This window comes from Mus caroli, chromosome 7, assembly GCF_900094665.2.
Source record: "Mus caroli chromosome 7, CAROLI_EIJ_v1.1, whole genome shotgun sequence".
Taxonomy (NCBI): domain Eukaryota; kingdom Metazoa; phylum Chordata; class Mammalia; order Rodentia; family Muridae; genus Mus; species Mus caroli.
The window spans coordinates 75,937,138-75,949,913 of NC_034576.1; the positions used below are offsets into that span (position 1 = coordinate 75,937,138).

General features: G+C 44.3%; 1 protein-coding gene across 8 annotated transcripts in view; it reads right to left on the reverse strand.

Moving 5' to 3' along the window:
* Positions 1-515: 515 nt before the first annotated feature.
* The window catches only part of Chd2 (chromodomain helicase DNA binding protein 2), a 115,914-nt gene continuing 103,653 nt past the window's right edge, over positions 516-12,776 (reverse strand). For all 8 annotated transcript variants that reach the window (XM_029479427.1, XM_029479426.1, XM_021169095.2 and 5 more), the window contains 2 exons: positions 9,048-9,291; positions 516-3,841 (listed from right to left, as the gene is read on the reverse strand). In XM_029479427.1, the coding sequence (XP_029335287.1) occupies positions 3,511-3,841; positions 9,048-9,291 (575 nt within the window). In that variant the 3' untranslated portion in view covers positions 516-3,510. The remainder of the gene's footprint in view (positions 3,842-9,047; positions 9,292-12,776) is intronic.

A 12,776-nucleotide genomic window follows, 5' to 3' on the forward strand; every position in this document is an offset into this window, starting at 1 on the left:
AAAGGAAAAGGAAAAGGAAAAGGAAAAGGAAAAGGAAAAGGAAAAGGAAAAGGAAAAGGAAAAGGAAAAGGAAAAGGAAAAGGAAAAGGAAAAGGAGAAAAGAGTATATAACCCAACTGATAACTACACTTAGGCTGTAGGCCTGATGTCTCTTTAGACAGAGGTGGACGTTTGAAGCAGGCTCCTCCCCATGACCACTGTGGAAGATGAGGGCAGCCTCTCATGACTATCAGTTTTAATGGCTCCATGCCATTCCCTGAAGTATGCAGCTGTGGTTTGTGGCTGTTCAGGGACAGAAAACCATTTAGAACCAATAACAAAAATGCAACTTAAAAAGCTTCCATTGTTGAAGCTGTAAACAAGCATGGACACACAGCTTGCAGCCAGTCAGGGAGGGAGACTGTGGCATCTTCGAGGCACGTGCCTCACACCAGAATGTAATGTAACTGGTTAGCCCAATTCTAAAAATCCTTAGTAACACTTTTTAATATACAAGAATCAAAAAAGTACAGCAGTTTTACAATGTAGGAAAATTTAATACATACTATATAAACAACATTATTTACATCAGAAATCACCAGGACAGTGGCATTTTTCACAAATATAAATTAATTACTGTTTAGTCAACAGGTTTCAAAAGTCCACAAGTTTACAAGAAAAACCACCTGTCCCCAAATGAGTAGGGCACAGATGGACTACAGCAGCCTGGACCCTTGGCATGGCTCTTCCCAACATGGCTGGCCTCGGCTACGAAAGCACAGGTGTTGGGCTGGACCATGGCTCCTGCTGACAAGTGGGTTTGTTTGGTCTGTAGGATTTCAGTGTTGCTGTGTGTGAACGTTTAAGTGAATCACGTTTGTTCTGCAAAGCCTGATGCAACTGTCAGACACACCAGGTCAGAACATCAGCAGCACAGTGAGAAATGTTTGCACTCCCTCTGTGGGGCTTAGGAATGACTACACAGAGTAGAAGGAAGGACCATCAGGCTGGCCAAGTCAGAGAGGACACAGTGGTCAGTGGAGGCTTCATCTTCTTTTTCTAGGGCCACAGTGCATCATAGAACTTCAGGACTTGACAACACTCACACATAACTTCCCCCAAGTCCTGCCACTTCCTCAATGATGAGCAGCTGCCCAAAGCCAGGCTCCACAGAACGTCATTGGCAGTTTCTCTTACCTGTACAAACTTCTGCTGTAAGCATTTGATGCACGTACTAGTCTAAAGCAAGAGGATGCTTCCTTTCTTTCAACCCCCTCTTCAAATCCACTCCCTCGCCTACAGCAGATGTTTGATGGGAGATACTGTAATCTTAGAATCAATGTAACACTGATCTGGCTGGTATGGGCTTTTGCTACATTTTATGGCACTATACCTCCAAGTCCTGAATAGGAACAAAAGAAAGTTCCTTTTTCCTCATGATGAGACAGATAGTTTTGAGAATAATTTGTAACTTCTACCAACAAGTTGAAAGACAAGACCTAGGTGAATATGGAAAGGCAAGGCCTCGGCCCTCCACCTTCCTTCTGCAGAGGTACCTCCTGTGCCTGCTACACTCCCAACATCCAAGAGCTCAGCAAATCAAACACAGACAGTGTCAATGTGATCAGCAAGAAGCTCCATCTATGGCTCACTTTTCACTGTGTGCCCAAAATATACCTTTCAGCCTTGACTGAGATGTCCAGTAAGCCACCAGGCATCAGACTCTAGCCAGAGGACTTCCATGCGGTCGGTGGGCTCTATTGCAGGTCATGCATGCACACAGGACCTGGTGCCACAAGGAGCCCAGAAGGTCTTCAAGCACTAGCTGCAGGGACTAACTCGGCAACAGTCAGGTCTGTGGTGCTCTAAAGCAGTGAAAGCAATGGCCCATCACATCCATGCATGGCCAGATGTTCCACTCAGGACACAACTCATGCCTGTCCTGGGGAGGTCATTAATGCCTCCCCACCTGGATGTGCCTGGTGCCTGGATGACCACCCCACCCAGAGTGTCCAGGGAGTCAAACCCTGCAGAAGTCCAAACAAGACTTTTCAACAACTCAGAATAAGCCTGGACTCTTCCAGAGGCACACCTAACATATGTTCAAGTCAACATTCCTGTCTCCATCTAGAAAGGCTTTGGATACCTTAACAATACTGGCAAGCTATACTGAAAGTGAGTAAAACCCAAGGCCCAGCCCAGTATCCATACACTGAGAAGAGCCATTCAATGATAAAACCCATCTGTCCCACAACCCAACCCAACCCAACCTGACGCTGACCAGCCTCCTGCCGCCTTAACAGCTTGGCTACCCCATCACGGATGCTCGTGATTTGGGGGAAATTAACTTAGGTTTATTTCTACAGATCTTAAAGTAGCGAGGTTTGATTCTACTGAGTTCCAACTTGTAATGGAGATGTAGCTTTTCACCTGACCACATCTCAACTGTCACGATATTTCAGTCTGTGCAGGCTGCCCCTTCAAGCTGTGTAAAGGAACCAAGATGCAGCTACAATTCACCGACTCACTCCAATACTGACAACTCCATGCTTGCTGGCACTGTAAACGAACCCTGCCCCCTATCTGCACGTATGTCCCATATCAGGGCTCACCAGCAGGTATCTCATCAGCAGGCCACCTCCATTTCTATCTCCAGGACCTGTGACTCTCCTTCTCAGCACAGGAATCAGAAACCCACCAGGGATTCCTATTTTCCTGGCTATAATATCCCCACCCCCATCTCCACCCCTACACCCACTTAGCCCACTCCCCAAACAAGCAAACCCCACGCTGGCATTAGCAATGCCCAAGTCACAGTACTCTAAGTCAGCCAGAGGGATCCAGCTTTCCCTTACAGCAAGGGGAAACGGACGCCACCCAGAAGACCAAACCTCTGAAATGTACAAAGATAGTGTGGGGAACATTAGTGTTGGCAGGGAGCAGACCACCATGGTGGTCATTTTCCTGTCTCGTTATCCCCACCCCGCTTCACATAATGAGACCAAGTGTATCATTTCTCCCAAGAACACAGCTAAGGGCTAAGGGGTATACCTGTTCCCCTTTCAAGTCTTGCAGTGTGAAACCCACCCTGTGCCCCCACTTCCCATGAGCATCGTCCCTCGTGTCATGGTGAACCAATCACACACTGTCCAGCAGGTCCTTGCCCTGGTCACTCATGCTGATAGAACATTCACTGACTCTCAAGAATTCCTTCAGAGGAAGCAGCCCAATGAAGCTGGTATATAAAGTCACCTCCTCCTAGCACCCATGGGGGTGGGAGGCCATGATAGGCTAGGATGGGTGGGGGGGCCAAAGTGCAGGAGTGGAGACCGAACCAAAGCAGCAGACGAAAGCCTCCAACTCCTTCAAGTGCTCCTTCAGCTGCCAAGTCAGTGGATTCAACAGCAGCAGCAGCAGCAGCGTATCCAGAAACTCGGCTCAGCAGCCTGACCACTGGCCATGGCTGCATCGGACCAGAACGCCCAAGTGCTTGATGACTCCCGCGCTCTCCCTGTCTTCAGGAGTGGTCCTTTATGTTTTCCGAACATTCCAGTTATAATCTGGGTTGTTTTTCTGTTCTAGTGATCTCTCCAAAGGAGACCTATGATCCAAGGGTGATTTGGAATCATGGGGAGATTTCTGGGAAGGGGGTGAGCGTGGGTCTGAGAGCGCAGTGTGCAATGAAGGCATGGGCTGCTTATATTCCCCCAACTTGTCTGTGTGGAAAGAGCGATAATGGTCTGAGGGTCCCTGGCCATGGTAACCCATGGGTCTGTGGTCAGACATTCGTCGGAAATCCTGCTGGTGATAATTCTGGGGCCTGAAGTCATCTGACCTCCTCCGCTTGGAGTCATGATGGTGCCTGAAAGAGAGATGCAAAAAGCAGCTGAAAAACAAAGCTAGATTCCTAATGCTTGCTCTCTCTCTCTTCTGCTTCCATTTCCTCACATACACAGAGACCCAGAGACTAATGCTTATGTCACCAGGAAGCCAAAGCACACACACAGACACAAGATCAGTAGTTAGTCAGCTGTTTCACACATATTGGTAAAAGGCATCCTATGATGACAGACACACTCCAAAACTGCAGTAAGCTCAACTCTCCCTTCAGGAGAACACAACTATAAATATTCTTATATTTCCATGCTCAGGAGGAAAAGATGTATATTTTTTAAAAACCTATTTGTAAATTATTAACAGCAGCAAGACCCAGAATCAACCTAGATACTCAGCACTAAGGTTGCCTAAAATTATTTTACAAACTGACTTACCCCACCAGCACATGAGGTAGGCTACCTACATACTTAGACTCCACTATCCCAGTAGCTCAAACCAAGCAGCTGCTTGCTGAGACTGCCACCTCATTTTGGCCCTCTTTCTCTCCAAATTCATTAGCTCCCAGGCCACTCCCCATCAGGGACACTCCTATCACCACATGTGACCCAGAGTCCTACCAGCTGCCTGACTGAGACCCTCCAATTGTCCTACCTGGCCTTTAGACCCGAAAGCATTCCACACTGGCGGAGGAAACTTGTTCCAAGCTCCTGACCACAAGTGAAGGTACCAGGGCCATAGCAGACAAGCAAAACAACTTGAAATAGGGACTATAGCATCAAACACCAGTCAAAGACAGGATGTTCCACTCCCAACACAGCTAGCTGTGAGTCCTGAGCAATGTAAACTCCTCTACTAAAGGAAGGTGGCTTCAACAACAAAGCTCAACCAAAACCAACTCTAAATATGCAACTGTCAAGCAACAACAACAACACACACACACAGAGAAATAATAAATAAGTAACATATCTCCAAAACCACAAATCTATAGCAATGGCTCCTGTTCAAAATGACCTGGAAGAACTTCTAAGAAATTTAAGAGAATTTCACTGTGAGCAAACAACTCAAAGGGCAAAGGTGAATGGAATGAGAAAGTCAATCCAATTTAAACAAACAAAACAACTTTGATTTGGTGAAGGAAGCCCAAACTGAAATGATATTGGAAATGAAAACCTCAATAAGCCAATTAAAACCCTCAGTGGAAAACCATGGCAACAGAACTAATTATGTTTACAGAGTCGGATAGAAGACAGAGTAGAGAAACTGGACTTGATAAAGGTCAATGAAAAAGTTGTAGAAGAAACTATGAACAGAACATAGGAGAAGTTTGAGATAACCATTAAAGCCCTGACCTCCAAAGATGGCATGAAGGAGAATGCCATAGTGAAGGAATCAAGAATATCTTTAGTGAACCCAAAGAAGGAAACTCCCAAACCTAAGAGAGATGCTCACCCAGGTACAAGAGACCTAGAGAATCTCAAACAAGACCAGTAAAAAAAAAAAAAAAACAAACTCCATAACATATTATAATTAAAACATTTAAAATATAGAATAAAGGATAAAGAAAGCAAGAAACAAATCCAAGTTGCCTGTATAGAAAGGCCAATGAGAAAACTCCGGATTGCAATAGTACTCTAATAATAGTAATATTCAGGGGGCTGGTGAGATGGCTCAGTGGGTAAGAGCACCCGACTGCTCTTCCGAACGTCCGGAGTTCAAATCCCAGCAACCACATGGTGGCTCACAACCATCCGTAACGAGATCTGACTCCCTCTTCTGGAGTGTCTGAAGACAGCTACAGTGTACTTACATATAATCAATAAATAAATCTTTAAAAAAAAAAAAAAAGAAAAACAAACAAAAAAAAATAGTAATATTCAGTGTTACTCAGTATTACTATACTGTCAGAAATCTTTATAGCAGACCAGCTTAGAAAGATGTCCTCCAAGTCCTAAAAGATCACACCTGTCAGCTAGATCACTATACCCACCAAAACTATCTCTAAAAACTGAAGGAGAGGGGCGAGAGATGCTCAGTGCTTAAGAGCACAGGTTGCTCTTCTAGAGGACCCAGGGCAGAAATCCTCTACGCACCCACTTCCAGGAGGGTCTGAGCCTCTGGGGTCCTGGAGCACTTGCACTCATGTGTGCATACACTCACACGCAAACAGACATAATACCTACACATAAATAAAGGTAAAAACAAATATTTAAAAAATAATAATAAAATTAAGAATTCATAATAAAACAGACTAAAGCGGTGGTTCCCAACCTTCCTGATGCTGCGACCCTTTAATACAGTTCCTCATGTTGGAGTGACCTCCATTCATAAAATTATTTTTGTACTATTTATGAATCTTAATTATTTTCTACTTTATGAATTGTAAAGTAAATCTCTGTGTTTTCTTGGGTGACCCTGTGGAAGTGTTGCTCAACCCCCAAAGGAGATGTGCCCCATTGGTTGAGAAAACCTGTCCTGAAGGAATTTGTGACCACTAAGTCAACAGAGGATACTAGAAAAAATATTTCAATCTGAAAAGGATGAATAAGCCAAAGAAATCACAGGGAACAAATAAACAATGCCAGGACACGTAGAGCAGTGTGTGTGTGTGTGTGTGTGTGTGTGTGGCACACCCATGCACACAGGAGTATATTGCTGTCAGTGTTTTATAGGCCATCTAATACATTACTAGGCATGGAAAGTATCAGGAGATATGAAATATAATGAGCTAAGCTAATCAAACTGAAATTGACTCAAGTGACATAATCAGCAGGTGAGAAACAATTCTAATAAGTACAGTCTAGTCAGCATACCACACTTCAAGCAGGATAACATTAACAACAATTTCAATTTCCAGAGGAAATGGAAAATGGCAACATTATTTGGAAAATATTGAAAATCTTTCAAACTTATAGGTATGAAAAATAACCCTACGTATCCAAAGAGCTGGGTGATTTCTGAGTAAAAGAAATGCAAAGCAAGGGAGTCAGGGCTTCAGTGTGCCGAGCAGAAAGCACCTGCTTCATGCACTCAAGCCCGGGGTTAATCTCTGTACTCCATCACAAGGGAAGGAGGCAGGGAGCGCAGGCAGGCAGGCAGATAGCACAACGTGTGATAGAGGACAGAACCAGGCATTCAAACAGTAACTGTCCGTAAAGAGGAAAAGGGAGAAGATAGGCGTTTTTGTCAGAAGGCATAAAGCAGACAATGGAGGAGCATCTCACAGTACTGAAACTGGTAACTGAAAACTTTATATCCAGCAAAAATACCCATCAAAATAAACACCTCCTCACAGTGCAGCCTCAGTGAACACAAGGACAAAAGGACAAAAGGACAAAAGGACAGACCAGGCAGAAATGCAGACCTGCACAGAGGAGCCTGAGGAGATGATTGCAAAGCAGGAGGCAGAGAGCATGCAGGCTCCCTCATGAGGTGGCTAATGCAGGTGACAGCTACGCATCTCAATGGCAGATCTCCCAAAACAACAGCAGGACACAAAAATGCTGCATAACTATTGCCCCACTTTAAATTCACAGAGCAGTCTAAGCACAAAGCATAACATCTGCCCAGGGAAGCCCACAAGTGCCAAGAAGTTCAGTCAACAGCCAGATGTTAAGTGAAGTCTGGTAAAACCATGATGTTCCTCTCACACTTGCCAACTCACAATGTGAAACTGGCTTGTCACTTCACTAATGGCACTGCACAGCTGTAGAGAAATAGAATTTCAAAAGGCTGACTTAAATTATTGGATCTGGGTGGGCAAGGACACAGACTGGTGCCCACCTCATGTGCCATGTTATGAATTACTACTGCTGAGTCTGTATTGTGTGTATTCACTCGTAGGTGATGTGTGGACACACATTCAGGTGTGTGAGGTACGTGAATGTGGAGGCCAGAAGTCAGCCTCAGCTAACATACCTCAAGTACCACTCACCTTTTAAAGAAAAGCATCATACTAATTTATTCATCTATTAACTCTGTGTGCACTGTGCACATGTGTGTGCACACATATGCCACCATACACAGGCAGACCGACCTCAGCTCATCAGGCTTGGCTGCAAGCACTTTTACCAGCTAAACATCTCATTGCTCAAACCTTGTTTTTGTGAGACAACATCTCTCACTGAGACCTGTAGGTAGCTCACCGATTAGGTTAGGCTGGCTGGCTACTGAGTTGCAGAGATCCTACTAACTCTGCCTCTCTGATATTTGCAGGAAAATGGATGGGGAAGGTACACAAGGTGACTCAAACTCAGAATTCTCCCTTATATGTGGATGCTGCCCCGTAATGTACACATGTAGTCAGGTTTAAGAACTGGAAAACTCTATGAATCTAGAAAGTAAACCAAGAGGAGATATATTATGTGAGAAGAAAGTACGGTGGCATGGGGCTTTCAGGACACATGGGACATGAAAGAGGAAAAGAATCTGGCCGGGAGTCACAGGGGAGAACAGGACAGTAGGAGGGTGGGAGAGATGGGGGAGGAGAACCAACTTTGTTCAAAATGCCATAGTGATGTGGAACACATTATATGCTGACTTGAAAATATAATAAAAACACAAAAGAGTGCCAGGAGTGCAGTGTCCTTTCGTCCAGCAATGTGTGAGATACTCCTAAGTTGCCCATGCCATAAATAACACCCCACCCCAACTCATGCAGAAAGCACAAGAAAGCTCACTGGGTCACAAGCAAAGACACGGAAGGAGAAAGGAAGTCTGCTGGGAGGGAAACTGCACAGGTCCAGAGAGGGAGGAGGGCCAATGGGGTGAAATTACCAAAAACACATGATCTGTGCATGTATAAAAGTCTTCAAGAACAAAGCGACACTTTTCAAAAAGAGGACAGGGGCTGGGGAGACGTCTCAGGGGTTAAGAGCACTTGCTGCCCTTGCAAAGGACCTAGGTTCAGCTCCCAACGGCAACATGGCAGCTCACAATCTTCTGTACTCCAGGTCTAGAGATCCAATACACTCTTCTGACCCCTGAGGTACCAGGCTCACATATGGTTTACATACCCATGTGTAGGCAAAACACTCATACACATCAAGTCAGAAATACATCTGACAATGCATCCTCCCTTCCTGCATCCTCAGGCTGTCCCCACAGCAGGGACAAGGGGTCTGTAACTGACACATGGGAGAAGCTCAGGATGCATCAGATGGACAGGCCTGCATAGGCATCACCATCCTCCCATGAACAAGTCAGTGCCTCACCTCTCACACCTTTCTACACACCTGTCATAATAGTCTCTGTGTCCCCGGTGGTCTCGGTCGCTGTTGTACTGCTCATACGGCCTCTTTCTGGACATGTTGTTAGGGCGGTAGCTCCCAGAACGGTGGGCATCCATATGCCTCCGGTCACCATAGTGGTGGTCTTTATACCAATGCTGCTCATACTGATGGTGCCGGTCGCCCCCCCAGGGGGCGCTGTTACCACCACCATAGTTGAACTTTCTTTCCCTCTGCCAGTCTCCTCGATCTGCAAGAGGAAAATCGTTTCTTAACTACAGCGCATGGAAGAAATTACTAAGGTTGACCTGTTATAAGGAGAGAATTCCTCCTTCTTAGCTTTATTGCTTTACTGCTAATAAAGCTTTAAATGTTGCCACCAACTTTGAAGGCAAGAGAAAATCTGCCACCCCTGTCTTTTTTAAGATCTTCTAACACACTCTTATTCTTTCATTCTTGCTTGCCGTAATCTGCAGCAGACCCCTGAAATGAAACTCACTCAAGAACCCAGAAGAGACTTTGGAAAGCAAAGTACTGCTGTTTCACGGTAGAACCTCACTTAGACAGCCAAAGTGGATCAGGCTGCTGAGTCTACATGCAGAACTGTAATGAGCTGCTGAAGCCTCACGAGAGACTTCTTCTCTAGACCATGCATAAGGAGTCATTCGAAGGGCTGAGCTCAGGACAAAAAAGGCCAAGCCACCATACTGAGATGGGCATCTGCTAGTCTGGAAGCCAAGGGAGTGAAGTACCACCAGCTAAAGCTGCGACAGGTTTTAAAGCACTGTGTCTTATACCTGGGCAAAGAGACTAAAAATCAGAAGGAAAAAAAGCGTGTGATGGTTTGGACGATGAGGCGCTTACGGAGGGAGGAGTGTTAAATAACTGTAACCGGGACTGGAGAGATGGCTCGGTGGCTAAGAGCACCTGACTGCTCTTGCAGAGGACTCTTCAGTTCCCAGCATCCACATGGAAGCTCACAAGCACCTCTAACTCCAATTCCAGGGGCTTTGATAGCCTCCTCGAACCCGTGAATATCAGGTATGCACATGAAACACAGACCTACATTCCAACAAAAGAACTCATACACATGAATGAAAAATTAAAAAATCCCTAAGTAACTGCAATGAACTTTTTTTTTTAAGTTAGGGTCTTAATATAGCTCTGGCCGGCCTATGACGATGTAGACAAAACTGGCCTTGAACTCGCCCAGTGCTGGGATTAAAGGCATGTACTACCACACCTGATTCAATGTTCCTTAGAAAGCAGGTAAAGATGAAAATACATTTTCTTAAAAAAAAAAAGAAAATCTTGAAATTTTTACAAGATGTTTAAGCTACTCTCAAACTGAGGAACACACACACATATCCATCCATACATACACACACACTTTGTTGAAATGAACCTGGGTCCTCTGGAAGAGCAGCCAGTGCTCTTAACTACTAAGCCACCTCTCCAGGCCCAGACCTATTTTTAGTGGATAGCAGTTTAAAAGAGCTGTGAAAGCACTTTTTGCTACACAGCCTCAAACGTGCAATCCACTGTGTATATGGAATGGAATTCTATTAACTAAAGTTTAGAATGAAATGCACTTCTCTTGACTGCTGTAGGAAAAATCTTATATTGTGCTTCTATGTGCTTTGTATCTTGCTCTTTACCTTTTCCTCTCCTGTCTCTAAAAGTCCTTTTTACTTATATTAACTGGTGAGCAGTAAAGAATGCACACATTAAATTCCTGCACTCTCCCTCTCTCCTACTCATCTAAGGTCAGTCACTAATGGGCAGGCAGACGTGACGTTTCACACCTTCTGTTTTACATGTGCTTCAGTGCGCATAAGGGGAGACAGGTCCTTGGCTAATGAGAAATCAGACAGACGGTTACCATATAACCAGCAATCTATCCTAGATGCCTAGCTAGAACAGTTACAAAGAGGCACTCCAGGAAATATTTGGATAGATTTATATTAGTACTATTCTCAACTGAAAAATAAGAGAAATGAAATGTCCATTGATAAATGAACAAAACATGGTCTATCCATTGAGTGAAAAAATTAACCTTCCATAAGAAAGGAATTAAGTACTGACTCACACACTGCAATTAGAATGAACTTTGAAAACATTTTGCTAAGCCAGTCCTAAGCGGTAACAGCCTGTATATTCCATCTACATGAAGTAGACAGAGTACGTTAATTTACAGAGGTAAAGTGCAGATAGCTACGAGAGCGACAAGGATGGGGAATGGTGTAGAGTTCCATCTGAGGAGACAGAGACTAAATGGAAGGAGGCACAAACCGCTGTGCAGGACACTGACGTCCCCAGCCCCACTGACTGGCTCACCTTCCGATGCTGTATGAGCTTCGTCTCAGTCAGTTAAAGACAGGCATGGAGCTCGTGACTGCTTGGTTCTCATTATTCCCCACTTTGACTTATTTTCCCCAACTTTATTTTTCTTTTACATCTCTGAGTGTTTTGCCAGGATGCATGTCTCGTGTACCGCATGCATGCAGTGCCTATAGAGGCCTAAGAGGCCAGAGGAATCAGATTCTCTAGAACTGGAGTTCCACATGGTTGTGTGGGTGCTGGGAACTGAACCAAGGTCCTGTGAAGAACAGCCAGTACTCTTAACCCTTGAGCCATCTCTCCAGCCCCAAACATTTTTACTGAATAAAACTTTCCAGAAAATGTGGGAGTACTTCTTGAGATAACACTTTGCTATGTAGCCTCAAACATGTAATCCTCCTGCCTCAGCCTCCCAAGTGCTGATATTAACTGCAAGTGTACAATGGCTGGTTGGGCCAATTCTCTGTAATAACTGATGTATTGGGTGAAGATGGACTAACACTCATGTAACCATTCTCCTAGTCAGTGGACTATATATTTACTCATTTCAAGTTATTTTGCAAAAAAAGACTAGAACAATTCCTATCCTTAATAACTAGTGTGCATTTCTCCTTTTAATTATTACTGACCTGAATAAGTGGGGAAAAATTTTTTTAAAGATTTATTTATTATACATAAGAACACTGTAGCTGTCTTCAGACACCCCAGAAGACGGCATCAGATCTCATTACAGATGGTTATGAGCTATCATGTGGTTGCTGGGATTTGAACTCAGGACCTTTAGAAGAGCAGTCAGTGTTCTTAACTGCTGAGCCATCTCTCTAGCCCCAGAAAAAAAAATTTTTAACTTTCTGCTGGGGGTAGGGAATGTTGTTATATGGGCAGTTTTACTTCCCTCTTTTATAGGAATGTTCCATGGATTCCCTAATCCTTAATCTACATAGCTGTAATGAGGTTCGAGAAAATCTTACATAGGCTGCAGGACCTTGAACTCGGTCCTCTCCTGCTTCAGCCTCTCTAGTTCTGGAGTTGCAGATACCACCACACACCTTGAATTTCATCTCTGTGTATTTCATTTCTTTTATCAGGATATAGTTTCTCTATTTCTGGCTGTTCTGGAACTCACTATATAAGCCAAGCTGGCCTCAAAGACACAAGAGATCCGCCTGTTTCTGCCTCCCAAGTGCTATGATTAAAGGGGTGTACCACCTTGTCTGGCTGTCTCTACATTTTTCTTTTTTTTTTTTTAAAGATTTATTTATTTTTTATTATATGTAAGTACACTGTAGTTGTCTTCAGACATTCCAGAAAAGGGAGTCAGATCTCATTACGGATGGTTGTGAGCCACCATGTGGTTGCTGGGATTTGAACTTCGGACCTTCGGAAGAGCAGTCG